We start from the raw sequence: 27,681 nt of genomic DNA on the forward strand, positions 1-27,681 counted from the left end.
ACCCCTCTAGGGTCAAGTCTCTTGACAACCCTCAGGTAGCTCCTTAAATTCAGATATATGCTTCCCTGCTCTCATATCCACCCTTCCTATATCCCAAGCACCCCATTCCTCCGAGCTCCCCCCGCTCTCCCCTTCACACTTTTCTCTCCCCATCTTCCCTTGGCCCAGTCTTGCCCAACCCTCAAGTTCCCAATTTTGCCTGGCGATCGTGTCTACTTCCAATATCCAGGAGGATTACTATATCTTTTTTGGGAGTTCACCTTCTTATTATCTTCTCAAGGATCCCAAACTTATAGGCTCGATGTCCTATAATCATGGCTAGAAACCGAATATGAGTGAGTACATCCCATGTTCATCTTTATGGGTCTGGGTTACCTCACTCAGAATAGTGTTTTCTATTTCCATCCATTTGCCTGCAAAATTCAAGATGTCATTGTTTTTTACCGCTGAGTAGTATTCTAGCATGTATATATTCCACAGTTTCTTCATCCATTCTTCCACTGAAGGGCATCTAGGCTGTCTCCAGGATCTGGCTATTACAAATAATGCTGCTATGAACATAGATGAGCATATGCTTTTGTTGTATGATTGGGCATCTCTTGGGTAGATTCCCAATAGTGGAATTGCTGGGTCCTGGGGTAGGTTGATCCCGAATTTCCTGAGAAACCGCCACACTGCTTTCCAAAGTGGTTGCACAAGTTTGCATTCCCACCAGCAATGGATGAGTGTGCCCCTTACCCCACAACCTCTCCAGCAAAGGTTATTATTGGTGTTTTGGATTTTAGCCAATCTGACAGGTGTGAGATGATATCTCAAAGTTGTTTTGATTTGCATTTCCCTGATAGCTAGGGAGGTTGAGCATGACCTTAAGTGTCTTTTGGCCATTCGAACTTCTTCTGTTGAGAATTCTCTGTTCAGTTCAGTGCCCCATTTTTTAATTGGGTTAATTGGCATTTTACCGTCTAGTCTCTTGAGTTCCTTATATATTTTAGAGATCAGACCTTTGTCAGTTGCAGGGTTGGTGAAGATCTTTTCCCAGTCAGTAGGCTGCCTTTGTGTCTTAGTGACAATGTCCTTTGCTTTACAGAAGCTGCTCAACTTCAGGAGGTCCCATTTATTCAATGTTGCCCTTAAAGTCTGTGCAGCTGGGGTTATGCATAGGAAACGGTTCCCTGTGCCCATTTGTTGTAGAGTACTTCCCACTTTCTCCTCTATCAATCTCAATGTGTTCAAATTAATATTGAGGTCTTTAATCCATTTGGACTTGAGTTTTGTGCATGGTGATAGATATGGATCTACTTTCATTCTTCTACAGGTTGACATCCAGTTATGCCAGCACCATTTGTTGAAGATGCCCTCTTTTTTCCATTGTGTACTTTTGGCTCCTTTATCAAAAATCAGGTGTTCATAGGTTTGTGGTTTAAGATCCGGGTCTTCTATACGATTCCATTGGTCAACTTCTCTGTTCTTATGCCAATACCAAGCCGTTTTCAATACTGTAGCTCTGTAATAGAGTTTGAAGTCAGGGATGGTAATGCCTCCAGAAGTACCTTTATTGTATAAGATTTTTTTGGCTATCCTGGGTTTCTTGTTTTTCCATATAAAGTTGATTATTGTCTTCTCAATCTCTGTGAAGAATTTTAATGGGACCTTGATTGGGATTGCATTGAATCTATAGATTGCTTTTGGTAGAATTGCCATTTTTACTATGTTGATCCTCCCAATCCACGAGCAGGGGAGATCCTTCCATTTTCTGGTATCCTCTTCAATTTCTTTCTTCAAAGACTTAAAGTTCTTGTCATATAAATCCTTCACTTCCTTGGTTAGCGATATTCCCAGATATCTTATGCTATTTGTGGCTATTGTGAAAGGTGATACTTCTCTGATTTCCCTCTCTGCTTCCTTATCCTTTGTGTATAGGAGGGCGACTGATTTTTTGGAGTTGATCTTGTATCCTGCCACGTTACTGAAGGAGTTTATCAGCTGTAGGAGTTCTTTGGTGGAGTTTTTGGGGTCGCTTATGTATACTATCATATCATCTGCAAATAATGAAAGTTTAACTTCTTCCTTTCCAAATTGGATCCCCTTGATTCCCTTATGTTGTCTTATTGCTATTGCTAGAACTTCAAGCACTATATTGAAGAGATAAGGAGAGAGTGGACAGCCTTGTCGTGTTCCTGAATTTAGTGGGATAGCCTTGAGTTTCTCTCCGTTTAATTTGATGTTAGCTGTCGGTTTGCTGTAAATAGCTTTTATTATATTTAGGAATGACCCTTGTATCCCTAATCTCTCCAAGACCTTTATCATAAAAGGGTGCTGAATTTTGTCAAATGCTTTTTCAGCATCTAATGAGATGACCATATGGTTTTTTTCCTTCAGTTTGTTTATATGATGGATTACATTAATAGATTTTCGTATGTTGAACCAGCCCTGCATCTCTGGGATGAAGCCTACTTGATCGTAATGGATAATTTTTCTAATGTGTTCTTGGATTCGGTTTGCCAGTATTTTATTGAGAATTTTTGCATCCATGTTCATGAGTGAGATTGGCCTGTAATTCTCTTTCTTGGTTGAGTCTTTGTGTGGTTTAGGTATCAGGGTAACTGTAGCTTCATAGAAGGAATTTGGCAGTGACTCTTGTGTTTCTATATTATGAAATACCTTAAGGAGTATAGGTATTAGGTCTTCTTGGAAGTTCTGGTAGAATTCCGCATTGAAACCATCTGGTCCTGGGCTCTTTTTGGTAGGGAGGTTTCTGATAACAGTTTCTAATTCTTCGCGACTAACAGGACGATTTAGAGCATTTACCTGGTCCTGGTTTAACTTTGGTATATGGTATTTATCTAAAAAACTGTCCATTTCTTTTACATTTTCCAATTTTGTGGCATACAGGCTTTTGTAGTAAGATCTAATGATTTTCTGAATTTCCTCTGTGTCTGTGGTTATGTCCCCCTTTTCATTTCTGATCTTGTTAATTTGCGTGTTCTCCCTCTGCCGTTTGATTAGATTGGCTAAGGGTTTGTCAATCTTGTTGATTTTCTCCAAGAACCAGCTTCTTGTTTCATTGATTCTTTGGATTGTTTTCTGTGTTTCTATTTTGTTGATTTCTGCCCTCAGTTTGATTATTTCCAGTCTTCTACTTCTCCTAGGTGAGTCTGCTTCTTTTTTTTCCAGAGCTTTCAGGTGTGCTGTTAAGTCACCAATGATTGCTTTCTCCGTTTTCTTTAAGTGGGCACTTAGTGCTATGAACTTTCCTCTTAGCACTGCTTTCATTGTGTCCCATAGGTTTGAGTATGTTGTGTCTTTGTTTTCATTAAATTCAAGAAAGACTTTAATTTCTTTCTTTATTTCTTCCTTGACCCAGGTGTGGGTCAGTAGTTGACTGTTCAGTTTCCATGAGTTTGTGGGCCTTCTGGGGGTAGCATTGTTGTTGAATTCTAATTTTAATCCATGGTGATCCGATAAGATGCAGGTGGTTACTAATATTTTTTTGTAACTGTGGAAGTTTGCTTTGTTACCAAGTATATGGTCAATTTTCGAAAAGGTTCCATGAGCCGCAGAGAAGAAGGTATATTCTTTCCTATTTGGGTGGAATGTTCTATAGATGTCTGTTAAGTCCATTTGGTTCATTACTTCCATTAAGTCTTTCAATTCTCTGTTAGGTTTCTGTCTGATTGACCTGTCCATTGGTGAGAGAGGAGTGTTGAAGTCTCCAACTATTAGTGTGTGTGGTTTGATGGCTGCCTTGAGTTCTAGAAGTGTTTCTTTTACATAAGTGGGAGCTTTTATATTAGGGGCATAGATATTCAGGATTGAGACTTCATTCTGAAGGATTTTTCCTGTTATGAGTATAAAGTGTCCCTTTCCATCTCTTCTGATTGATTTTAGTTTGAAGTCAACTTTGTTGGAAATTAGTATGGCCACACCCGCTTGTTTCTTAGGGCCATTTGCTTGATAAACCTTTTCCCAACCCTTTACTCTGAGTAGGTGCCTGTCTTTGTGGTTGAGGTGTGTTTCTTGTAAACAGCAAAATGTTGGATTCTGTTTTCGTATCCAGTCTCTTAGCCTGTGCCTTTTTATAGGTGAATTGAGTCCATTGATATTAAGTGATATTAATGACCAGTGGTTGTTAACTTCAGTCATTTTTAGTAGTAGAGTTTGTGTGTTTCCCTTCTTCTAGTTGTGCTGGTGAAGGGTCGCTAGATGCCTGAGTTATTGTCGGCGTTGTTGGACTCCTTGGTTTGTGATTTTCCTTCTATTACTTTCTGCAAGGCTGGATTTGTGGCTGCGTATTGTTTAAATCTGTTTTTGTCCTGGAATATCTTGTTTTCTCCATCAATGGTGAATGCAAGCTTTGCTGGGTATAATAGTCCTGGCTTGCATCCATGTTCCCTAAGTGTCTGTAGCACATCTATCCAAGCTCTTCTGGCTTTCATGGTTTCCATTGAGAAATCAGGTGTAATTCTGATAGGTTTCCCTTTATATGTTACTTGACCTTTTTCCTTTGCAGCTCTTAATATCTGTTCTTTATTCTGTATGTTTTGTGTTTTGATTATTATATGGCGTGGGGATGCTTTCTTTTGATCCAGTCTATTTGGTGTTCTGTAGGCTTCTTGTACCTTCATAGGAACATCCTTCTTTAGGTTGGGGAAGTTTTCTTCTATAATTTTGTTGAATATGTTTTCTGGGCCTTTGAGTTGTAATTCTTCTCCTTCTTCTACCCCAATTATTCTTAGGTTTGGTCTTTTCATGGTGTCCCAGATTTCCTGAATGTTTTGTGTTAAGAATTTGTTAGATTTGTTTAGTTCTTTAATCTGTGAGTTTATTTCTTCTATAGTATCTTCAGAGTCCGAGATTCTTTCTTCCATCTCTTGTATTCGGTTGGAAATACTTGTCTCTGAAGTTTCTGTTCGTTTACTCAGAGTTTCCATTTCCAGTCGTCCCTCAGATTGTGTTTTCTTCAATACCTCCATTTCATTTATCAGGTCTTGTACTGTTTCCCTTACCTGTTTGATTGCTTTTTCTTGTTTTTCTTGTTTTTCTTGGGTATCTTTGAGAGATTTATTTATTTCGTCTACCTTTTTGTTTGTCATCTCCATTTCTTTATGGCAGTTTTTTACCTCCTGTTTAAGGTCCTCTATTATTTTTATAAAGTACTGTTTAATGTCGGTTTCTTCTATATCTTCTGGGGTAGGGTGTTCAATTCTTGTTGTTTCGGGATGTCTGGCTTGTGGTGATGTCATGTTGCCTTTCATGTTGTTGGAGGAGCTCCTGCATTGGCGCCTGCCCATCTCTTCCCCAAAGAATGATGGATCCTTCTGCAGACTGTGAGGTCCCCTTGCAGGCCAAGCAGTAGGCCTTTGTCCGAGAGCTGATTTATTCAATTCTTCAAACTTTTTGTTATTCTTCTCATCCATTTCCTTAAGGGAGTTTTTCACCTCCTGTTTAAGGGACTCTATTACTTTCATAAAGTCAATTTTTTCTACTTCTTCTTGATTAGTGTGTTCAAGTCCTCCTGTTATAAGTTCACTGGGTTCTGGTGCTTTCATGTTGTTTTTCAAATTGTTGGAGGAATTCTTGCATTGGCGCCTGCCCATTTCTTCCTCTGAATAATCCCCTTTGGGTCTTCTTTTAGAAGTTCAATTCACCCCAATGAATTCAATTCACTCACCCCAATGAATGATGGATCTTCTGGTAGACAGTCAGGTTTCCTTGCTGGCCAAGCAGCTTGGTGACAAAGGGCCTACCTTGCTGCAGGCAGGCTAATGAAGCAGGGGACCTCCCAATGACCTGGGTGCACTCAATTCCAGGTCCAGGCGCCCAAACAGGCTGGGCTGTGGGATTTTGTGGCTCCAAAGACGGGAGGATGAAGCGGGGGGGGGGGTTCTGGGTGCAAGCTGGGAAGGGGACAGCTACATTTAACTTTTTTAGAGGCATCATTGCCTAGCTAAGTAATAAATTCTCAACTTAAAATTTATACATATGGATCATTTCTTCTCATGTGGGACACATGTTCAAATAGACATGATCCTTATTTTTAATATAAATTAGGTGACATTTTTTTATCTTGTGGCAGCAGCCTTGGTTAGTAGGTACAAATATAACTACATACAGAAGTTTAACTAATACAGTTGGTTGTTAACAGTGATTTCTTATTTGCAAACATTAATAAGAGTGTATCCTCAGCAATAACAGGCAACTCTCCTCACACTCATATCATTTTAGTAATGTCTGTATTATATATATTTTTTTCTTATAGGAATCTCAGCATCTGACTCCAGGATTTACCTTACAAAGTAAGTGGTTTTTATTTTTGTTTTTTCAACTCCTTATGCTAGTCACCCATATTCTTAGTTCCCTTATTTTTCCTCTTTTCTACTTAATGTCATTATAGTATGAAAACATGATAATAATGAAAGGTTACCTGGTGATTTACCATTCTAGTTTCTCTTTTTCATCTATTATTATGGCAGACGACTGCAAAATTATCTGGGAGGGCTGCACGTTTAGAAAGTAATTTAATTCTGAATACTCACTTACAAGAGAAACATGAACAGTAATTGTTTGTGTTCTTTCTATTCAGAGTGGAGTGACCCGACCAGCAGAGCTTCTACAAAGTCAGTATCATTGAAGTCGTGAGTATTTGGCCTCCCAAAGCAAGCCTTTTTAGGGCATTGTGGCATGGAATCAGCACCAGGATACTGAGCAACCTCTCCCTTGTGGTTTCTTCTTTGAGACTATGAACTTTACTCTCAATTTCAAGTTAGTGGGGGTTAATCAAATTCTCATTAGCTTAGTATGTTTCAGCTACCATAACATATATATCATAAGCTGAGAAGTTTATCAATAGGAGACATAAATTTCTAAACATTGTAGAGTCTAGGAAGTCAGAGGTAAAGTCACCAATAGAAAGGGTATCTGCTGAGATAGCTATATTCTCACTATAAGCTCATGTGGTAGAAGTGGAAAGAGGTCTCTCTGAAGTGTCTCTTGTAAAGACACAAATTCCATTCATGAAGGCTCACCTTCATGACAGAATTCTCTCTCTGAAGTCCCACCCTTAGTTCTGTCATTTCCAAGTAAGGAAAAGAAATATATATTTTGAGTAGATAGAATCATTTGAACTAAAGTACCTGTGATCAGCACAAAGAGTAAAACTGAATGTGGTTAGTAACCAGCTCTCTAATGATATAGACACACTTAGGGCCAATACCTAAAAACAACTGTGACTCCAGTGAAAAAAATCTGGATATTACTTTCCCCCATTTTGATGAGGCATTGAGCTTCATGTAACTATAGCTAAGCAACAGCCAGTTGGAGCTCCTAAGGGCAAAGAATGGATGTGAAAAATCATTTGGCTTGATATAGCCAGTTAGTCCAATACCCCACTGATTGCAGATCATCTGTCATCTGTGTATTACAGCCAAACAAGGACAATCAGAAAGATGAGAAAAAGATGGTATTGAACCAGATCAAAGTTTAAAAGTCAGAGTCCTGCAACTATCTACATTTTTTAATATCAACAAAAGGAGGGCTTTATAAAGATCAATTTCCTCAGGTTAACTAATATAGATTTTTTAAAACATCCATTTTCCCAAGAACTTATCAATGGAGTATTTCTATTATAACTTCTTTCTTTCCTAATAATAGAAAATGGAAATAATAGTATGTACTTGAAATTTTTGAAAATGAAATAATTTATGACACACAAGTGGCTTAATGACACACTTGAAGGGAATTGCTTACCTTTTGGAAGATCATGAATAATTGCATAAAACAGCTAGGAATGACTTCAAATACACTGAGACACCAGCATAGTCAATGGTGTTTCCATTCCATATTCTCATTCAGTGTAGTAATTTAATCTCAAAGCACTAACCTGATCACCTGTTCTTCTTGTTTTGTCTTGTTTTGTTTTTGGAAGTGACCTGTACCTTGTAATTAAAACCTCAACTTTAACAACCAAGAGTCCTTGATTTTAAAGCACAAGACAAAACAAGGAAGAGGAATAATAAAGCCATGTTTTTGATGTGATGGCCACATTAATGGTAATACACAAATCAAAATCATCTCTGATATTGAACATTTTATCTTTTCCATTAATCACATGAACTGCTCTTTTTCTTCAGAATGAATGAACCTTAGATCTGACTTCCATATTGGCACTCCTATATTATCATTTTCCTACTAAAAGTAAGAAGATACAAAAGAACACATTTGAGGAGTCAATGTAGGCTTGCAAACAAGGAATAGTATAAACTTGTATTTTAATGGCAAAAGAAACTTACTCCTAAAAGATGTACATTAGAATTCCATTGTGAAATATGTTACTTATAAAATATGTGATATATTAAAATGTTTCACTAGTCTAAACCTAACACAGGGAAAATAACCAAGAGTTGCTTAGGATTGGAGGCTGCATTTCTGAGAACAGCATTTTACTGCATAGGGTATAGTATAGATGGTGAGACTAAAATTCTCTGTAAAAATAATGAGGAAGACTTTAGGGTACTAAGTCCATTTTATGAATGAACCTCTTCCAAGTATTGTCCATCACACTGTAATTAGAATACTTCCATTCTTTTGGCAAGATATGGATTTAAAACAAGGAAGGTCACAGTTGTAATAAAACTATTTTTATTTTAGCTTTCAAATTCTTATCAGTACAGTCATTGTTATTATTTTTCATATTTTATTGCAGTATATTTTTAAGCCAACTTCTAGCATTTTGCCATTGGCAGGGTAATCCTGAAGGTGATTAAGAACATTCTGAGTGTAGAGCAACTGCCAATATTTGGAACTCGGTAAGAAATAACTCGCAAGGCAGGCAGGCTTGAAGATATGCTTACTCATGGCCAGCAAATGTCTAAGGCCCACCACCTACTGCTAAGTACAGTGGAGAGAGATTAGAGCCTTGGAAAACAGAATCCCTTAATTACTGAGATCATCTATTCATTTTGCTCAGCTTGGTTTGCTTTCCCTGCTTGACAAGATGTAGATCTTCCATTCAAGTGTGAATTGTTTATAAGAATTGCACCTATGGGCACCAAGCCTGTGATCACATACCTCAGTGGCTCTGAGTTTTGGCTTGTGACTATCCAGACTCCAAATTTGTACTTGACATTTGCTGCTCTTTATATGGGAAAGCTTCAGCACTTAACTGGCCTTCTAGAGAAGTAGGTATTTTCCCATTCATTTGCTCTACTTCTATCAGCTCATGATAAATAAAGAAAATCTGACTGGGTGAATTTAGAAGCCTCTGCTACTACCGCAGTCATGAAATTTGAGGGAAAACATTGGATGTAAAATATGTAAGGTTAAGACACAGTATAATTTATCTTTACTTGAAGGTAAATAGAGTCCCTTAAATGAAATTAAGCAACTTAATGAGTAAATGTGTATACAAATTTGAATACCCCCACAAAAGCTTGTTAGATCCCAAATGCAAGCATACTCTTTAGTAATTAAACAACATAAAAGTGTGTTTAACTTTAATTCTTAATACTTTCTAGAGGATTGAAGTCTCAGCTGTTAGCTACCCCTACTGCCAGTCCTCAGCCTCTGTGAGTCTGTTATTGTAATTGCTAAAATGTCCTTACTCAAATCTCTTTAATACAAGAGTTTCTAATCTCCTTCATAAATGGCTTGTGTTCCTCAAACAGGGAAAAGCTTGAGTGTTAGAAGGTCAAGTTATTTTTCTCAGAAATACAGAGTTGTATATTTGAGTACAAATACCATATCCATTCTGTATCTATCACTTACTAGATTCAGGCTTGTAATAAATACACCAGATATACTACTTCATTGACTCTCAAGAAACCCATTAAGGGCCAATAGAGAAAACAAAACTTGAATTTTTTTTTTTTTTTTTTTTTTTTTGGTTTTTCGAGACAGGGTTTCTCTATGGCTTTGGAGCCTGTCCTGGAACTAGCTCTTGTAGACCAGGCTGGTCTCGAACTCACAGAGATCCGCCTGCCTCTGCCTCCCAAGTGCTGGGATTAAAGGCGTGTGCCACCACCGCCCGGCTTGAATTTTTTTTTTGCATGGCTTCATCAAACTGATCATAATATAATCATCAAGTACTTGCCACTACAGCATTCTTATTTGCCTCTTTATATTTAGGTTTGGTGAGGCATTTATAAACAACAACAGATGATATGTATTTAGTTACCCCGAGAAGAATTCTAGATAACTTCCATGAACCCAAAAGTGTTCATTCAGTTAGCCTTTGAACATAGCTGTTTTGTGAGCACTGTTGAGAAGATGGCAACTCTAGATATTAAGTTTCTTTGTCAAACTTGGTTATTAGCATTTGGACTCTGTTCAATTGGAAACCATCCGGAACCCCTCTTATCTAAGCAACTCTGTGTCTTAAGGCATACTATTGAGAGTGTCTGGATAGTTTCCATACAAGCCCTAATATAAAGTCAGATGTAATCATGATGCTTTTTTTTCCTACCATAAAACCAATACCTCTACTTATAGTGTTGGCTATGTGTTTAAAAACAATCATAAATTCAGAAAAATGATGATAGGCTATTTGAAGTCAGACTTACTGTGTCCAGCAACAGTTTCCATATGTGTAGTTAACATGTTTGTTACATGAACAAATGCATGCATGAAATTCTAGGTAGTAGGAAAGGAAGCTATGTTCTTACTTGAAGGGCAGAAACCTCAAATAATGACCACTGTGCTTTTGAGAACACCTGTCCTGATGATCTTATCAGTCATCCTGAAGCTATAATAAATACAGTCTATCCCTAAAGCTTATGCCGTCCACTTGGGAAATAAATTATCCATGCACCTCTATCTTAACATGACAGTTTGGCTACAAAGGACTATTCAAGTAACTCTTCTTCAGTTAAAATTATTTCAATGCAGACTAAGAGCCTTGTGTGTTTAAATATTCCTCATTTCCTACAAAGCTATTCTTTTATATGCACTCTGATGGGGTTCAGGAATTAGATACTACAAATGTGACCTTTTGTCCAGGCTTGTTGGTACATGCCTATAATCCCAGCACTTGGGGCATGAATACAAGAGGATCAAGTGTTTGAGGTTTAAGGCCAGCCTGGGTCAAATGAGACTCTGTCAAAAAGAAAAATAAGAGAAATAAAGGAAAGGAAGATGCTGAAAGAGGAGAGAGAGAGGATATTAGTCTTTTTGTATCCTGATACAAACCTTGATTTGTAGAGCTGGTTGGTAGGGATGAGCCCCACAAGAAATTATACCTCTCTGCTTTGTATAACACAAAACTGGTAAAATTTGCCTTATTTAACTCAACTATCATCATCTCTAAATTGTCTCTAAATTTAGGAGTAATTTATTACCATGGAGAACAGGAAGCTTATGGGAATGTGTTTTTCAGAATGCAATAATCAATAGAAAGAAAGCATTATTTTTAGATGAATTTTCACCAATTTAACAACAAAAATTCCACACATTCATTATAGGCATGGCCATCTTTCTGCCAAAACTTCCATCATGGAAAATGTTTCCTTTGAGAATTTTATTTGAGATTTATGAACTGCTCTGCTTTATTGCACAACAATGACCCACATTCTCTAGCAATTTCAGATATGTTTTTGTAAATAGATTGTTTGGTATGCTTCTTGGGTGCAATTTGGTAGCAAAATGGCTATGTGATGTAGCAGAAAAGTAGTTTCTTCATCAGATTAATCCTTAATCAAAATAGAGGATATGATACTTGAAATTTAGAAATGTTAATGATCACTTTGAGTGAACCCAACAACTTAATTTCCTGAAAAATCTGGTAACTGTAGTAACTTTCAGTAGTTACAGTCATTCTGATTTTTTGAACTAAAAAATCCTGCCAACACTTGCTTTTAACCTGTCTTGTATGCCCCATGTCTCACATCCTGCCAACTTTTCCAAAGGACTTAATATATTTTTGGATGTTCTCCACTACATCAGGACAGCCACCTGGGAGCAGAGAAAACAAAATTTGGCAGTCTGTTCAAGCTGTGAATTAAAGGTAATTCACAGTTTGAAATGAAGCAGCATGAGGTCCTTAAGAAGAGTAATCAGACATCAAGAAGATTTTATATTGAGGGCTGTATATTGGCTAATGTTTCAACAAGCAATATCAGCATTTGCAAGGATCATATCAAGCATGCTGAAGCTGTTGTAGTTTGATGGTGCCAGAACTGAGACCTGGGGCTCCTTTAAGAGGAGTTGGAGCTTTCTACATTCACCATCACACATCTTTTTACTTACCTAATGTAGTTAAAAATCATGTTTGATTTTTTTCTTTTTTTCTTTTTTGCTTTTTCGAGACAGGGTTTCTCTGCAGCTTTTTTAGAGCCTGTCCTGGAACTAGCTCTTGTAGACCAGGCTGGCCTCGAACTCACAGAGATCCGCCTGCCTCTGCCTCCCAAGTGCTGGGATTAAAAGCGAGCACCACCACCACCCGGCTGATTTTTGTGCTGTGGCTCATAGGTCCCAAACTCTTAGCAGTCAAACATTTTAGATGGATTTTAAGGCACCTATACAATTAAATTAAAAAGTTTCCCCCCTCTCTCTTTGGGAAAAATTGGGTACATCTTCTATTTGATTTGCATCCATATTTAAATTAATTGATTGATTCATCCATCCATTAAGATTTTCATTTCTCTTAACAAATATGCGTTCAGTACCTACTATGTGTAAATCACTGGGTCAGACACTGTAGCTCAGGGTAAATACTGCCCATCTTTCTCTCAAGGAGCTCACAGTCTCAGTAAAATTAGAAATCAGTAACTCAACTAATTCATTCTTTTTTTTTTTTTTTGGTTTTTCGAGACAGGGTTTCCCTGTAGTTTCTAGAGCCTGTCCTGGAACTAGCTCTTGTAGACCAGGCTGGCCTCGAACTCAGAGATCCTCCTGCCTCTGCCTCCCGAATGCTGGGATTAAAGGCGTGTGCCACCACCTCCCGGCTCAATTAATTAATTCTTATGGAGTATCTTATATGTACCAGGCCTTCCCAGTCACTCTTTCTATGTACAACCAGCCTATGCTGTTGCTTATTATTACAAAAGCAAAAGCCAAAGCTCAGAGTCACTGAGTAAGATACCCAAAGCACTAGTCTTGCAAAGGTCGAAGCTGAAGCTGGGACTGACTGCAGAGCACGTGATCTTTTTACATTAGGGCCTAACTTTGGGTACTTTGGAAGTAGCATTTGAAGTCAGGTATAATATTAATTAAGAATTGGGCTTAATCTCAATGCAGACCTATATGGTAGGCATCAATTTAGTTAAAATCAGGCATCTACGTAGTATTGCTAAACTCAGTCTTCCATGTATTGCATATGCTACACATGGCAATGTAGAAGCTCTGGAAGCAAATCCTTCTTCATCTCAGAGACTGAAGACAGATTACATCACTAAGACTGTAAAAATGTCCCCTACAGTGAGGCGGGAGGATCTATGCCCTCAACAGACTTACATCATCATGAAAAAAATCTAAGATAGGTTGTTATGGCATGTGATGCAAACATTTCTCTCTGGAAAACTCCATTTTCATACTAAAACAAAGCAAAGATAGAACTAGTACACAGTCCTACTTTTAAGAGACATTTAAACCTCTCCTTCATGCCTAGCAACCTATTTGATGATAGATGGTAAACTAAAAATACTCCCTTCTTTTATTAACCACAGTGACACATTTCAGAGTTTCCATCAGTGTTTTAGAACTGTAACTAGCACTGAAATAAATAATACTGTTAGAGTGCATAGAATTAATAACAGAAAAAATTAAAATAATTTCAGTAGCATAATTAAATAGGGTGCCATGATAACACACACATGCACACACATTCTGTATTCCAGAGTTTGAGGGCCGTCTAATGCTGTCTGATCTAATAAGATGAATGTGGACACATGTGTATTCTTCTTCACTTACTAGTTTGTAAATACTGCCATCAGAGATGCTTTGTGCACACAAACTTTTAAAGCACTTCCATTCACTCTATTAGCCTTCTGTGAGCAATAAGAGCAGTTTTGTTAAAAAAAAAAAAAAAAAAAAAAAAAAAAAAAAAAAACAGGTAGGAAGAGACCAGACATAAGGAAGGTAAGATACCTGCTCAAATTCTCCTACCTAAGGAGTAGTCCGGACTAGAAGTGAAAACAAGGTTTGACCTTTAGAATATGCTGTCTTGTTTCCAGATTTCCCAGATGACTACAAATCCAGAATTTGTATAAAATCCTGATAAGTCTTCCAGTCCCAAGTGTAGAAAATATGTCAGCAGAGTAGACATTCCACATAGATCATTCCTAGAAATTAAAAAAAAAGAGAGAAAACTGTTAGGAATATTTCTTTTTTTTTTCATTGTCTCAAGATATAGATTTATTCTTCCTAAAAGAAGTCTTGACAATGCGTTCTTTAATCCCCTTTCATCTTTTTTTCTCATTTTTTTATTCAAGATTTCCATCTCCTCCCCTTCTCCTCCCCCTTCCCTCCACTCCCTTCCACCCATACCCCCACTCCACCCCTCTTCAAAGACAAAGAACCATCAGGGTTCCCTTCACTATGTTTAGTCCAAGGTCCTCCCAGCTCCCCCTAAGTCCAGGAAGGTGAGCAACCAAACTGACAAGGCTCTCAGTGAGCCCATCCATGCTGTAGAGTTCATGTTCATTGCCATTGTCCTTGGTTTCTCAGTCCTCCTCCACCATCAGCCACATTCAGAGAGTCCGGTTTGGTCCCCTGTTCCATCAGTCCCATTCCGATTGGACTTGGTGCCTGATCTCCAAAATATATAAGGAACTCAAGAGACTAGACTTTAAAATGCTAATGAACCCAATTAAAAAATGGGGCACTGAACTGAACAGAGAATTCTCAACAGAAGAAGTTCGAATGGCCAAAAGACACTTAAGGGCATACTCAACCTCCTTAGCAATCAGGGAAATGCAAATCAAAACAACGCTGAGATACCATCTTACACCTGTCAGAATGGCTAAAATCAAAAACACCAATGATAGCCTTTGCTGGAGAGGATGTGGAGTAAGGGGTACACTCATCCATTGCTGGTGGGAATGCAAACTTGTGCAACTGCTTTGGAAAGCAGTGTTGGAGGTTTCTCAGGAAATTTGGGATCAACCTACCCCAGGACCCAGCAATCCCACTATTGGGAATTTACCCAAGAGATGCCCAATCATATTACAAAAGCATTTGTTCAACTATGTTTATAGCAGCATTATTTGTAATAGCCAGAACCTGGAAACAACCTAGATGCCCTTCAGTGGAAGAATGGATGAAGAAAGTGTGGAATATATACATACTAAAGTACTACTCGGCGGTAAAAAACAATGACATATTGAATTTTGCATGCAAATGGATGGAAATAGAAAACACCATCCTGAGTGAGGTAACCCAGGCCCAAAAAGATGAACATGGGATGTACTCACTCATAATTGGTTTCTAGCCATAAATAAAGGACATCGAGCCTATAATTCATAAAAAATCCTAGAGAAGCTATATAAGAAGGTGAACCCAAAGAAAAACATATAGTTATCCTCCTGGATATTGGAAGTAGACAAGATTGCCGGACAAAAAATGGGAATATGGGGGTGGGTTGGGATGGGGGGATGGGGGGATGGGGAGAGAAAAGTGTGAAGTGGGAGGATGGGAAGAGCTTGGGGGAATAGGATGGTTGGGATATAGGAAGGGTGGATATGGGAACAAGGAATTATATATCTTAGTTAAGGGAGCCATTCTAGGGTTGGCAGAGACTTGACTCTAGAGGGGTTCCCAGGTGTCCAGGAAGACGCCCCAGCTAGTTCCTTGGGCAGCTGAGGAGAGGGTGCCAGAAAGGTCCAGATCCTATTGTCATACTCATGAATATCTTGCATATCACCATAGAACCTTCACCTGGCATTGGATGGAGAAAATGACAGAGCCCCACATAGGAATATTTCTTAGAACGAGCCTCTCTGCCGATGCAAATAAGTCCAATAAGACCAAGTTAGACCAAATAAAAGACACCCATGTTTAATAGATTACCTTACTCCCGGGTGGCACCGGGAAACCATGGCTAGGAAAAGAGACAGAAGGGGAGACCACGCGAAACCTGGAAACTACATGTTCATTTTCTGGGAGGAGGGGGTGTCACCGCTTGGTGGGCTTTCCCAGAGGTGGGAACTCCCAGGCAACTCCCAGGGGAGCGGGCTTGAAATGGATGCCAGGGGCTTGAGTTACTCTTTCAACCAAACATCCCAGACTGCTTGGATATAGAGGTGTTGGCTCAAGTTTGGCTACTTCCTATGGGCATGGGGCGATGCTTCCATCCAGACATCCCAGACTCCTTGGATATAGGGTGTCAGGGGGCTGGGGTCTCATTTCCAACCAAACATCCCAGATTCCATGGATATAGGGGTGTCAGAGTGCTGGGGTCTCCCTTCCAACCAAACAAAAACCCAACTGAGATCAGACTAGATGACAAGAACTATGGTCACTACTTTTAACCTATTTGTTATGCTTTTCCATTCTATCGAGCATCTCATAACCAGGCAGAACCTTTGCTACATTGACATTATTGGGAATGTCATGCTTTAAAGGCTCTGCTCTTGACATATTTTCAGAGCTGTTAAAAGCCTTTGAATTTTATTGACAAATGGGGGACAATGTTGGTAGAGTACCACAGATGCACAGACAATTACAAGTGGAAATCAATTGAAAAATTAGACAAATTCCTTTCTTTGTGGTTTGTCCATTTCTATTAACAATATGCACAAAAAGAACAAAAAGTCTCAAAGCTATCTGACTGACATTCCCCAAAGATGCTGCCAAGAGGCTTGGAGGGAATAAAGTATGATTGTATTTGCTCCCCTGTGGAATATCTACATCTAGAACTTGCAAGAATAACACTTTATTACACTGCTATGTCCTTAATGGAGGGACCAAGGTGTGATGTTAGAAGGAAAGATGAGTAGAAGGGGTGGAAGGTAATGATTTAGTGGTTTATAATTCTGCTAGTCCCATTTAAACTCACTTGATTCGGCAAAATGTTACCTACTCTTGAAAAATTCCAAAGTAAATATTTGAATATTGTAATTACATGAAGTATTCCTAGGTTTTTAAAAGAAAACAGTCTTTTTAAAGGTATTTTATGTTTACAACATCTAGAAATTATCTAAGCTACTGAATATTGGAAAGATCATTATAAATTCCATGGAAGTAATTTTCATAGATCATATAATATAAAAATAATGAAAATGAACTGTATATCACCAATGGGCTTGGACAATTATAGCTAACTTCCAGTAAGCTATAATTCCATGCACTGTGACAAACAGTTTACAAGCATAGGTTATTTCTTCTTAACCACAACCTTAAGAGATATTGTTAGAATCATATAAGTATCACTCCCATGATTGTCTTTCCAAGTCTCTGATATGTCCAAACAGACATGCATGTCTGCACAATCAGTGCAGCTACTCATGTGTTGTATTAGCTAGGTCTGTCTGGTGCTCTTTGTACCAATCCATTGAACAGGTTCACATATTTAATCACATTGCATTCTCATGATGCCCTGAGAAGTAGATATGATTTAACCAATTATATGGAGAAGGAAATTTCATCTCAAAGAAAGTAAATGACTTGCTGAAAAATCACAGAAATTAATCAAAAAGAAATTAAATGACTTGCTGAAAAATCTCAGAAATAGTTCTGAAGGGAAGTGAAATTTTCTCTAAGATTCTTGAATTTAGAACTCAAACAAATTACAGATATAAAGTTATAAATTGACTAACTTCTTTTGTTTAGCATTATGCAATAATTGTAATTGTTACAATTGGACTTTACTAAATTCTCCAGGCTAAGTGCTATGATCTCTACTTGTGAGAGTTACTCAAATTGCAGCTCTCTGAAGTACTCTGTTCTATACCCTGGTGAATTAACTGAGTGCTTTTCTTAGCATTTGTCTCTTCATTCTCAGACTCTTTGGTGGACTGTGTTGTCTTCAGATGAGCCTATGCACAGGCTTTAAAGGCAACCATTCCCAAGGTCCTTCTCCTGTTGGAAATGAGAGTCATATTCAGCGAGGTTCAATGAGGTTTCCAAGTTCAGACAGCTACTAGTATTGGCAGTTGCTCAGTCCCAAGCATTTAGGTTTATAGCTTAATACTCTTTTTGCTGTTTAGCATCATGTCTCACAAATGTTGTGTCAATATGCTTGGAATCAAGGGATAAGCTGGCAATGCTGTCAGAGAACAACAGATTTAAATCTATAATGACAAGTGCCACACCCCAGTTATATTTTCCCAGTTTCTTATAGGTTTCTTAATATTTAAATAATGATTCATTGGGACATGGTTAATGTAATGATTCTTCAAGTACTTACAGAATAATCTGAAAACTTAAAAAAAATCACATGCTTCATAAAAGTTCATGGTCATACAAATGGAATTTGGGGTTGGGCCTGCTTTTGTCTTCATTGTTTTTCATGGTGCTTTTTATTTCTGAGATTGAAAAGGACCTACAAAGTGACCTTACTTGCTCTTAACTAGTGGATTAAAATTCCAGGTTGTTACTATGGTAACTGTACCTTGAAAATTAGACCCTGACAGAGTCTCTAAGAAATTTAGAAGTGCTCTGCTGCTGTGAACTTTGACAGCCTCTTGATGAAAATAACATGTATGTCAATTGATTAGAATGTGTTTGTATGTGCTAGAGAGGGAAGACCAAGATTACTTATGGGTGGATTTTTTTAAGTGTTAAAAAAGACTGGCTTCAGTTCAAAGAAAGCTGTTTTCTCTGTGAAATTTAAATCAACTTCAGCTCAATTTATGCTATTCAGAATGAACCATGATGTTCAGCATTCATGGTGGCAGGAAGCCAAGATGCACAGTGAAGATGTGAAGATAGAGAAGATATCCCAGATAGAGGTATATCCCAGATAAGCATCACTAACCCTAGGAAGTAAATGCCAGCTACAGTCAAAGCACAGATTGCTGTGTCTAGGCATCTGAGTACAATGCAGAGAAGCAGTTTGATAGACTTTCAATTCAAAAGGACAAGCAGTCGCTGATGCCCCTGGTGGCATAAAGGCTTGAATCCCATGACTGTTCTCCAAGTCAGAGAAACAAAACAAAAATACAGTGTTCTTAATCTTCTAAGACAATGGTAATTTTCAGGATTTCATTGTACATTTCTTTCCCAAAGCAATCTTGGCATGGTGGCCTTTGCAATGAGTTATGAGTACATCTGTGGTTCCATGGCATCATGTTTTTGTTTCTTTAGACACCAGTGGTCACGTTGTGGTGACCTTAATTTATAAAATTATTTTCATTGCTACTTCATAATTGTAATTTGCTACCATTATGAATCATAAATATAAATATCTATGGTTTCTGATGGTATTAGGCAACCCCTGTGAAAAGTTTGTTCAACCCCCAAAGGGACCACAACCCACAAGTTGGAAACCACTGTTTTTGCCCCTCTTCTCTCTCCCCTCTTCATCTTTTCATCCTCTTTTTCCATTCTCTTCTTCTCTCTTCTCCTCTCTTCTTTTGTAACATGTTAATAATTAGAGTTTATTCTTTACTCTTAATAATAAGAGTTTATTACTCTCAGAAGAGCAATTTTGAAGAAGAAACTAAGAAAGTTAACATACATCTATATACAATGGATATCAAGCAAATTAATATTCTTGGAGAATACTAAATAGTGTGACTAAGGGAGTAGAGCTATGGAAATTCTCTTCCACTTGTGGTAGGGGAGTACTTTGAGAGGAGTAGCTCTTTCTGAATTATTGTTTATAATAATCTAAATGAAAATCACCTTAAATACATACATTCATGCTTGATACTTTACAACCTTTCATGCTTAGATGTAGTCATGCACATTATTACAGTGATGTTTTACTTTTATTTCATTGTTGTATTAAAAAATAAAAGATAAGACATACTAAGTGCTAGACTCGATATTGCATATTTCATATGCATTATAAAATTAACTAGTTACAGCTCAATGGCATGTATTCATTGTGATTATCAACACTTTACTCTTGAATAACCAATATTCATGAATCCATGATTTTTCCTGCGTTTGATTCTGAAAGAACTCGCTTAGCCTGTCCTTCTTGCCTGTCCATACAGTTTCCAATCCACAGTACACCTGAACTCAATTTTCGCTGACCAAGGCAATATCTTTTCAGAGCTAAGATGAGGGGACAAAAGAAAACAGTGGAGAAAAATAATCATTTGGGCAAAAACATTTTGTCTTCTAAATACATTGATGCAAACATTTTTAAAACCATAATTTGTTGCTTGGTTCATATATTTGTGAATGACTACATTTGAAATATCATAATAAGATTGTTGCCAGTTTTCTAGTGGAGTAGAACAAGATCATTTTCTGAATTTCTAGGTCTTTGAATGCATAAGGGAAATCATCTGAATAAAAATGCACATAAAGTTTCATTCTGTGAAATAAACAGTCTACCCTCCTTGCCTGGACATATTTTTTTTTCCTGATCTCACATATCTTCTCCTGTTTCCTTGGTCTACAAAGACATTTCCAATTCTGCATTTAATTATTATAAGGCTTGACTATGAGTCTCCTGAGAAATAAGCTATCTTTTTGCTTGGAAGAAAGATAAAGTAACATTTAAATAGGCTTCAAAAATAAGAATGGAATCTCAAAAGACACACATTGTAGAACACACTGTATATCAAAATATATAAGTATGTAATTGTAACTGACATAGTAAACACATTGCAGAGTGAACTATGAAAAATAATCCACCAAGGTGCTATTTCCTTTATTCCTGCGTACTCAGTAAAGAGTCTATTGCCATAAAGTAGATGTACACTGTTTAAAAATATTTGTGTATGTGTGTTTTAGCTTGTTTTCTTTAGACCCAATAGGATATTTTTTCTTCTCTTGCTAGAAAAACTACACAGTAAGGAATTTAGCTAAGTGGCATATTAAGTAAAGGTCTAAAGTGGTTTTAGAAGATAATGATTTTCAGCAATGAAATCTCCTTAGCAATTTGATTCTGAATGTGGCATAAATTAACTTGGTAAAGTAGAATCAAAAGAGGTTCAGTTAAATCTTTCCAGCCTGCCATATAACTTTGCATTTCACACCCAGTGCATTCACTACTGACAGCTTTATTCTGAGCCTGAAACAATAAGTAGAATAAGTATACTAGTGTAAATAAACAAATTTCCATGTAGTTTTTTGTTAAAATCCAGAAGCCCAATTAAAATACGATAGAATAATAGCTATTCTTAAGCATGTAGCTTTCTATTGTTCTCATTAAAAATGATAGGTCTGAACTATAGTAACCTGGCTTTTCAAATCATATCTAAATTGTGATTGTCTTTTAATTCAGTATAGAAGAAAATTGATAATGTCTGTTCAACAAGAGAGAGAGATGCTAGATGAGATGCCTTATTACACACTCTGCAAACATTTAAGAACACTTTTGCTTTAAAATTATTAAGTAGTTTCCAAAACTTTAATATACAGCATAAGACTCTTGGTTTGATTCCAAGGAGGTAACGGACCACAGACACAATGATTTTGAAGCATTGCTTCCTATAAGTAGAATTCCACTTCTTTGTAAAATAAAAAGCAAGCAATAAAGTAGATAAATTGTAGTAAATGTTTGAACAGAATTGAGAAAGTACACATGCATGTGCCCAACTTATTATGCTGTAGATTGACTGTATGATGTTTATTATTGAATCATTATGATGCATAATTTTATGTCAGAGAAAAAGAAAAGCTGTGTATAGATGATTTCCCACTTGACACAAAGCTGTCACAAAAATCCTAGCATATATTTTCAAATATATGAAAAGGTAATTTTTCACCCTTAAAAAGAATCTTTCACTTTGAAAATAATTTGCTACAGGTTTCCTCTAAATTCTAAGCTCATCTCATGCATTTACAATATGGCTTAATTTTCAAAACGTCAATTTACATGCACTTTCCAGAAACAAATCTATTGTGTGAATTGATGCTTGTTTGCATAAGATAAAGCAAACACATTTTCATAAAAAATATAGAATAGGTGTCTTATAGTTTCTTCATCATTAATATTAAATATTTATAGCCAACCAGCTTTTGTTAACTCAAGTAGAGATGGAGATGCCATAGGCAGCCTCAGAGGTAGTTCTGTAATGCTCATTCATAATTAGTGAAATGTCCTATTTCAGCAGCAGTCAATCAAATACAGTCTTGTTCTTGTTCTCATGGGAACCTAATCCTTCAGTCCCTTCTTAAGTTTGCCTGGTTCATGGACACACACTATGAGATGAAAAATCGAACAATAAATTACTGAGAAAATTAGAACAGTTTTCAGGACTACCATGTGAGATGGATGTAATTTTGAGTGTGCAGAACATGGCAGCTGCTGAAAAATACACAGATCAGTGACAAGAAGGGTGGAGTGTCATCTCTCGGAAACAAAAACTCTCTAAAGAATCCATGGAGCTAAGGCACAAAGGTTACCTGGAATCATCATTTTGAATTGAACAAACTGCCCCTGGACGCTCAGCAGGGCTAGGTTGTACAGCATCACTTGCTGTCTCTCTGACCAGGAACTATAAGTGCCTCTTGAAGACAGAAGACGTGCCTTGTCCTTTCACAAAAAAAAAAAAAAAAGAAAGAGAAAAAAGAAAAAATTGGTGGCTAGTGTTGTTTTTAAAATAAATGTGTTCAGAGAGAGAGGAGAGAGTCAAATCAGGCAGGAATACCCTTGTACTGCTGAGATCGATTGTTTATTTTGTTTGTTTCTTTGTTTGTTTTGGTTTTTTGAGACAGGGTTTTGCTGTAGCTTTAGAGCCTGGGAGATTGATTGTTTTTATTATCTATCCTTCTAAGATTTCCACACTGATGTCCCTAAAATAAATCTAAGCATTTAAAATCCACATGCCTATAACTAGACTTAACAGGTTTTTACTTTTCCATATGGAATCCAGATTTAAATATTTGTCAAAAATAATTATCAATTGGTTACATGAGGTTGATCCTGGGGGGTTTATTTATAAAGAACTAATTCAGACTTTATAAATGGAAATATCTGAGACAATTCCTCAAAATAAATTTACCTTCTTAAAATGTATCTGTGGTTAAACATGAAGGTTCTATGCTTGTGTTGTCAGGTGCTATTTAGAAAGGTGATTACATTGACTCTCTTGTATGTATTAATGGTGAAGGTTTTCTAGTGCACTTAGAATCATCCCTTATTAATATTAAATACCTTTCTTTGGAAGCTCTGAATATGTAGTCTGATTTATGCCATACCAGTGATGTGAATATTTGAGGCAAGTAAAATCAGAGGGAAAGAAAGACCCTCATTCCACAGTCAGTTATGTCTATACTCGTCAAAATTAATTTAGAGATGAAATACCTAGTTTAATACTTGCTAAATATTCAGCCAGGAAATGGCTACTTTGAAATATTATTTTTTTCTTTCCTCCCTCCCTCCAAAAGAAGAATTTTTGGATACAATATATTTGGGAAGCGGTGGCTTAAACATAACCTAACGAGTTTTTTCATTGTAGGAATTCTTGGAGCCTTTAATACGCTAATGATCACTGTGTTTCTACAAAAGGAGTGGGTACAAAATGTGAAGTGTTTTCCAAACTGATCTGTCCATTAAATTCTTTGTTCCTTGAGTACCTCCCCAAATCCTGTGGAATAGTTTGGTCCACACCAGCGTGGATATTTCAGCGTTGTCTCTGCTTGTGCAGCCCTTGCTCGCTCCCCTATATACCTAGATGCAGTTGCTCTGTGATTTTGATCTTGTTACCCTCACTGCACCTTCCCTCTAGCTGCTGCACAGATCAGAAAATCCATTTCGAATCAAATTGTTTCATTCAAGCAGAATAGCAAAATCACAGACAATTTGCATTCAAGACTTAAGGATCTTCATTTTTGTACTGATAATATAGAGGGTATTCTGATATCCCACCAAATTTTCCCCAGGAGATTTCTTTCATAAACAGCCTTTTGTCTTTTTCTTTCTTTCTACCCCACCCCCACCACCACGTACAACTGTACATTGTCTCTGGGTGGTTGACTCTGGATCATCTTCCCTTGCTAGGGAGACAAACAGGCCCAATAGAAAAGAATGCAGCATTCTCACTCCACATTCTCACGAGATCATTTGCTGCCATATTTTCTAAAATCAAGAACTAGATGTGCTTAGAGCTAGATGTGCTTAGCAAGTTTTTATATTAAATACTGCTGAGAAAGATAATAGTACTATTATCCTGGTAATTTTCAAGACAATTTTGAATGCTGGTACTATTGAAACTATAGTAATGAAGTCAACTCTCAAATTTTAACGCATGGTTGCCCTCTTCAAATTATGTCTTCTCCACTTGGCATGCTGCAGCCACCCATCCCAGCTCACAATTGCCTTGCCCAGCCTTCTGCGAGAATGGATTTTTTGAATACATACTCTCACAGCATGAAAGTAAAGAAAAAACCCACAACTAAGAAGAGAATTTTGAGATGTTGTGAGGCATCTCACAGAAGCCCGTTTCTAACAGTTTCCTGTCTCTATGCTTTTTACTGAGTTCTTGCTTCTGTCAGTTTGAGGAATCCAGAGCTGCAGTAGTTCTCTTGATGCACCCAAATCTTATTTTTAACCAGACCAAGAATGTGTCCTTCATCTCGGAACTTTCTTGACAATCTCCTATTGTGAGGAACATTTATACAGTAGCCAATCTGACAGGATGGGCAATAGCTGATAATCTAATCTACATATTTAGAGCAAAAATGATTTTGTGTACACAGTACTCCATTTGATTATCATTTTAATTATTTTATTAACACAAAAATTATTATTGAACAAATTTTGCAATAACAAATACAATATACAAGCAACTCAATTTTATTGTCTTATTTATGTCAGAAGTTTGAGAGTAGATAATTAGTTGATTGGATAGAAAAACATTTAACATATTTATGAGTAAAAGAGTTCTGATTAGCTGACTATGTCTTTTCTAATTATAATATTTTTATTTACTTATTCATGATGTAAACTCAATAGTATTATGTATCTTGGGGATATGTAGAAATTGTCTAGTGGTTATAGTTAGACTGTACTGTAATGACTACTGTTTATTGGAGAAGAAAATAAATATTGACATTTGTATTTCTGGATTAACTTTTATGTGGATCTTTTTCATTCGTAATTATCACCATTTTATGCATTTTATAAACAGTTTTTCTCTATAAACTGATATATTTAATTATGAAACTTGGGTAGTAGAAGCATGATCCATATTATAACAAAGATAGAAATATAAAATGCTACAAGGCTGGGATGAAATCATCATTTATAAAACCTTGAGGTCTTGTAAATCATGTATTTCACCTCTAGGGTGGAAAATCCTAAACAAAAGTAGCCAACAGTTACACACCTGATCTATCTGAGATCACTGTCCACACAGCAAACCCGTCTTTAAAGTGTTGTGGATACTTAGGTTAAGAAATGGCCATCCAACTGTATTTCATGACTGTAAAACATGGCAGATGAATTGTCTATTCATAGAGGTTTGGGAAGCTCACACTGATACAGGCAGTAGCAAAGGCTACATGTTCAAAGCCACTTAAAGGAACAGCAGTAAAACTTCACTATGTATTCCAAATCTACACTCATGGGCAATCTTTGAGGACAGACCAAAGAGAAAATACAGATGTGATCTTAGCTTATATAATTGAAGCCATTATAATGACAAATGCCACTCAGTGTGAGCAATTTCCTCTTGGTGTGTATTTCTTCGTTCACAAGGAAAGAGGAGGCAATGCGAGCAATGAAGCTAGACATATAAGAGGCTACAGGAGAAAGAGTTTTTCATCTACCAAGGAAAGTAACATCATATTCTTAGAAGTTGGAACTTTTTGTTTGCAGTAAGATAAGATAAATTGGCAAATCAGCCCGAGGGACATGGCCTTGGGGTAGAAGTTCCTAATTTTGTATCTTTTTCCCCCACTATTGCTGGGATTTCATGAAAGACAAGAGGAAGAAAAGTAAATTGACCAGGTTCAGTAGTAAGGTAAGTCTCAAAAATGTACTATGTACGCTTTGTGAAGGCCCAGTATACTGGGAGCAAATCACTAGCATTTCCTGTCTGGTCAACAATTATTACTTTAGTCAAATAGATTCAAGTGGAAGAATCAGTACATTTCATGTTTTACTTGGCCTACTTCAAAGTTGAGTAGATTGGCTTTAAATGGGCAACTGCTCTGTCTTTTTACAATAATACCCAATGCTAATTTGTTGGAGATTCAACTAAATAACTGAATCTGCTGCTGATGAAAAGACTTCTCTGCATCTGCAATTCCTGTTTTCCTACTTACAACTTAGAGTGTTAGGAGGGTGTGGTTAATGTCGATGACATTATTTCCTCTGGAAACTTGGTGTTGCAATGAAAAGTTAAATCCTCCAAATTCCGCAAGTACTACTGAAGAAGTAAATTTCTTATTCATCAGTATCCATCCAATATTCTGGAAACACGGGTATAGACTTATGCAAATTAATTTAGCATAGTTTGGCAAATTGTTGCTGTGAGATATGTTTTAGAATTCCTTCCTAGCTCAGGCTAGTGGAGAGAATCAAATAAAGATAAAATTATAATAATTGTTCTGTAAATCAGATTAAAGCTTTCTGTTTCCTACCATTGGGGCTGGACACATTTTTACAAGCAACATGGCAGTTGTTCTTGTAATAGTTTCATTCTTTCTAGCAAAAGTAAAACAAGATAGAAACAAGTCCATTACATTCAGCCATCATTAGCTACTGTTAATTGTGATTTTTCCTGACAAGCTTTCTCTCATCAGATGATAAGTGAAGCACTGGACATGTTTGGGACAAGCTACATGAATGCTAATGAAATAGGCTCTTGTATTCTAAGTGTGCCCAGTTTAGATGTTTAAAATAGAACAGTTTACAACCTAGCAGCCAGGACTCCTTTTAACTAAATTTCTTTTTTCTACTTCTTATGGGACTCTTAACTCTCTTTGAGAAGAGTCATGACATTTCACTGCACAAAGCAGGTCACAAATTGAATAATGTGAAATAACTTTATTAGAGAACTGAAGAAAATGATAGGGGCAATAATGTGCTTTCTAGGAAAATTTGATAGCTCTCTAAAGATCAATGTTTGTGTTTGTTTACTTTGAAGTGAAAGGACAAAAGTTTCATACTAGAATCCAGAGAAACATCCAAATGAAAGAAATACTTTTCCAGATTAAACTGGTCTTCCTGGTCTGTGATGAATTCTGCAAATCTCTCAAAGTACTCCTCAGTAGACAGACTAGGATAGGGCTGTCAGATAACATGGTATTAGAAAGCTGCTCAGGGATGAATGAAATTCCTCCTAGGGCCACACAGAATAAAACAAGCTGGGAGTCACCAGGGTCTTGTTCTGTCCCAAACAAGGATTGAAAGGCCACTTTCTCAAGGGAGAAAGACACAGCAGGGCCCCCTGCATTTGCATCACCAAATGCCTTTGTGGACACTCTGTGTACATAGAATCGGTTCAGTTAAACAGCATCCATTTATGCTTTCCTTTACCCCATGAGGAATTTTTTTTCAGAAACAAAACAAAGGCCATTTATTTGAGCAACAATACATTACTTTTGGAAAAAAATGAGTCATAGTGCAGAATATGGGATAAGCAAGAAGTCCGTGCCTCTGTGGTTTTATCTTTGCAACCTCTT

The 27,681-nt window shown here is 37.1% G+C and overlaps 1 protein-coding gene across 1 annotated transcript in view; it reads left to right on the forward strand.

The window, feature by feature from the left end:
- Aff2 (AF4/FMR2 family member 2) overlaps positions 1-27,681 on the forward strand; it is a 482,794-nt gene that overhangs the window by 325,353 nt on the left and 129,760 nt on the right. Inside the window, 2 exon segments of the mRNA XM_038315895.1 lie at positions 6,260-6,296; positions 6,584-6,617. Of these exon segments, the coding sequence (XP_038171823.1) occupies positions 6,260-6,296; positions 6,584-6,617 (71 nt within the window).

Source organism: Arvicola amphibius, chromosome X (assembly GCF_903992535.2).
Source record: "Arvicola amphibius chromosome X, mArvAmp1.2, whole genome shotgun sequence".
NCBI classification, from domain to species: Eukaryota; Metazoa; Chordata; class Mammalia; order Rodentia; family Cricetidae; genus Arvicola; species Arvicola amphibius.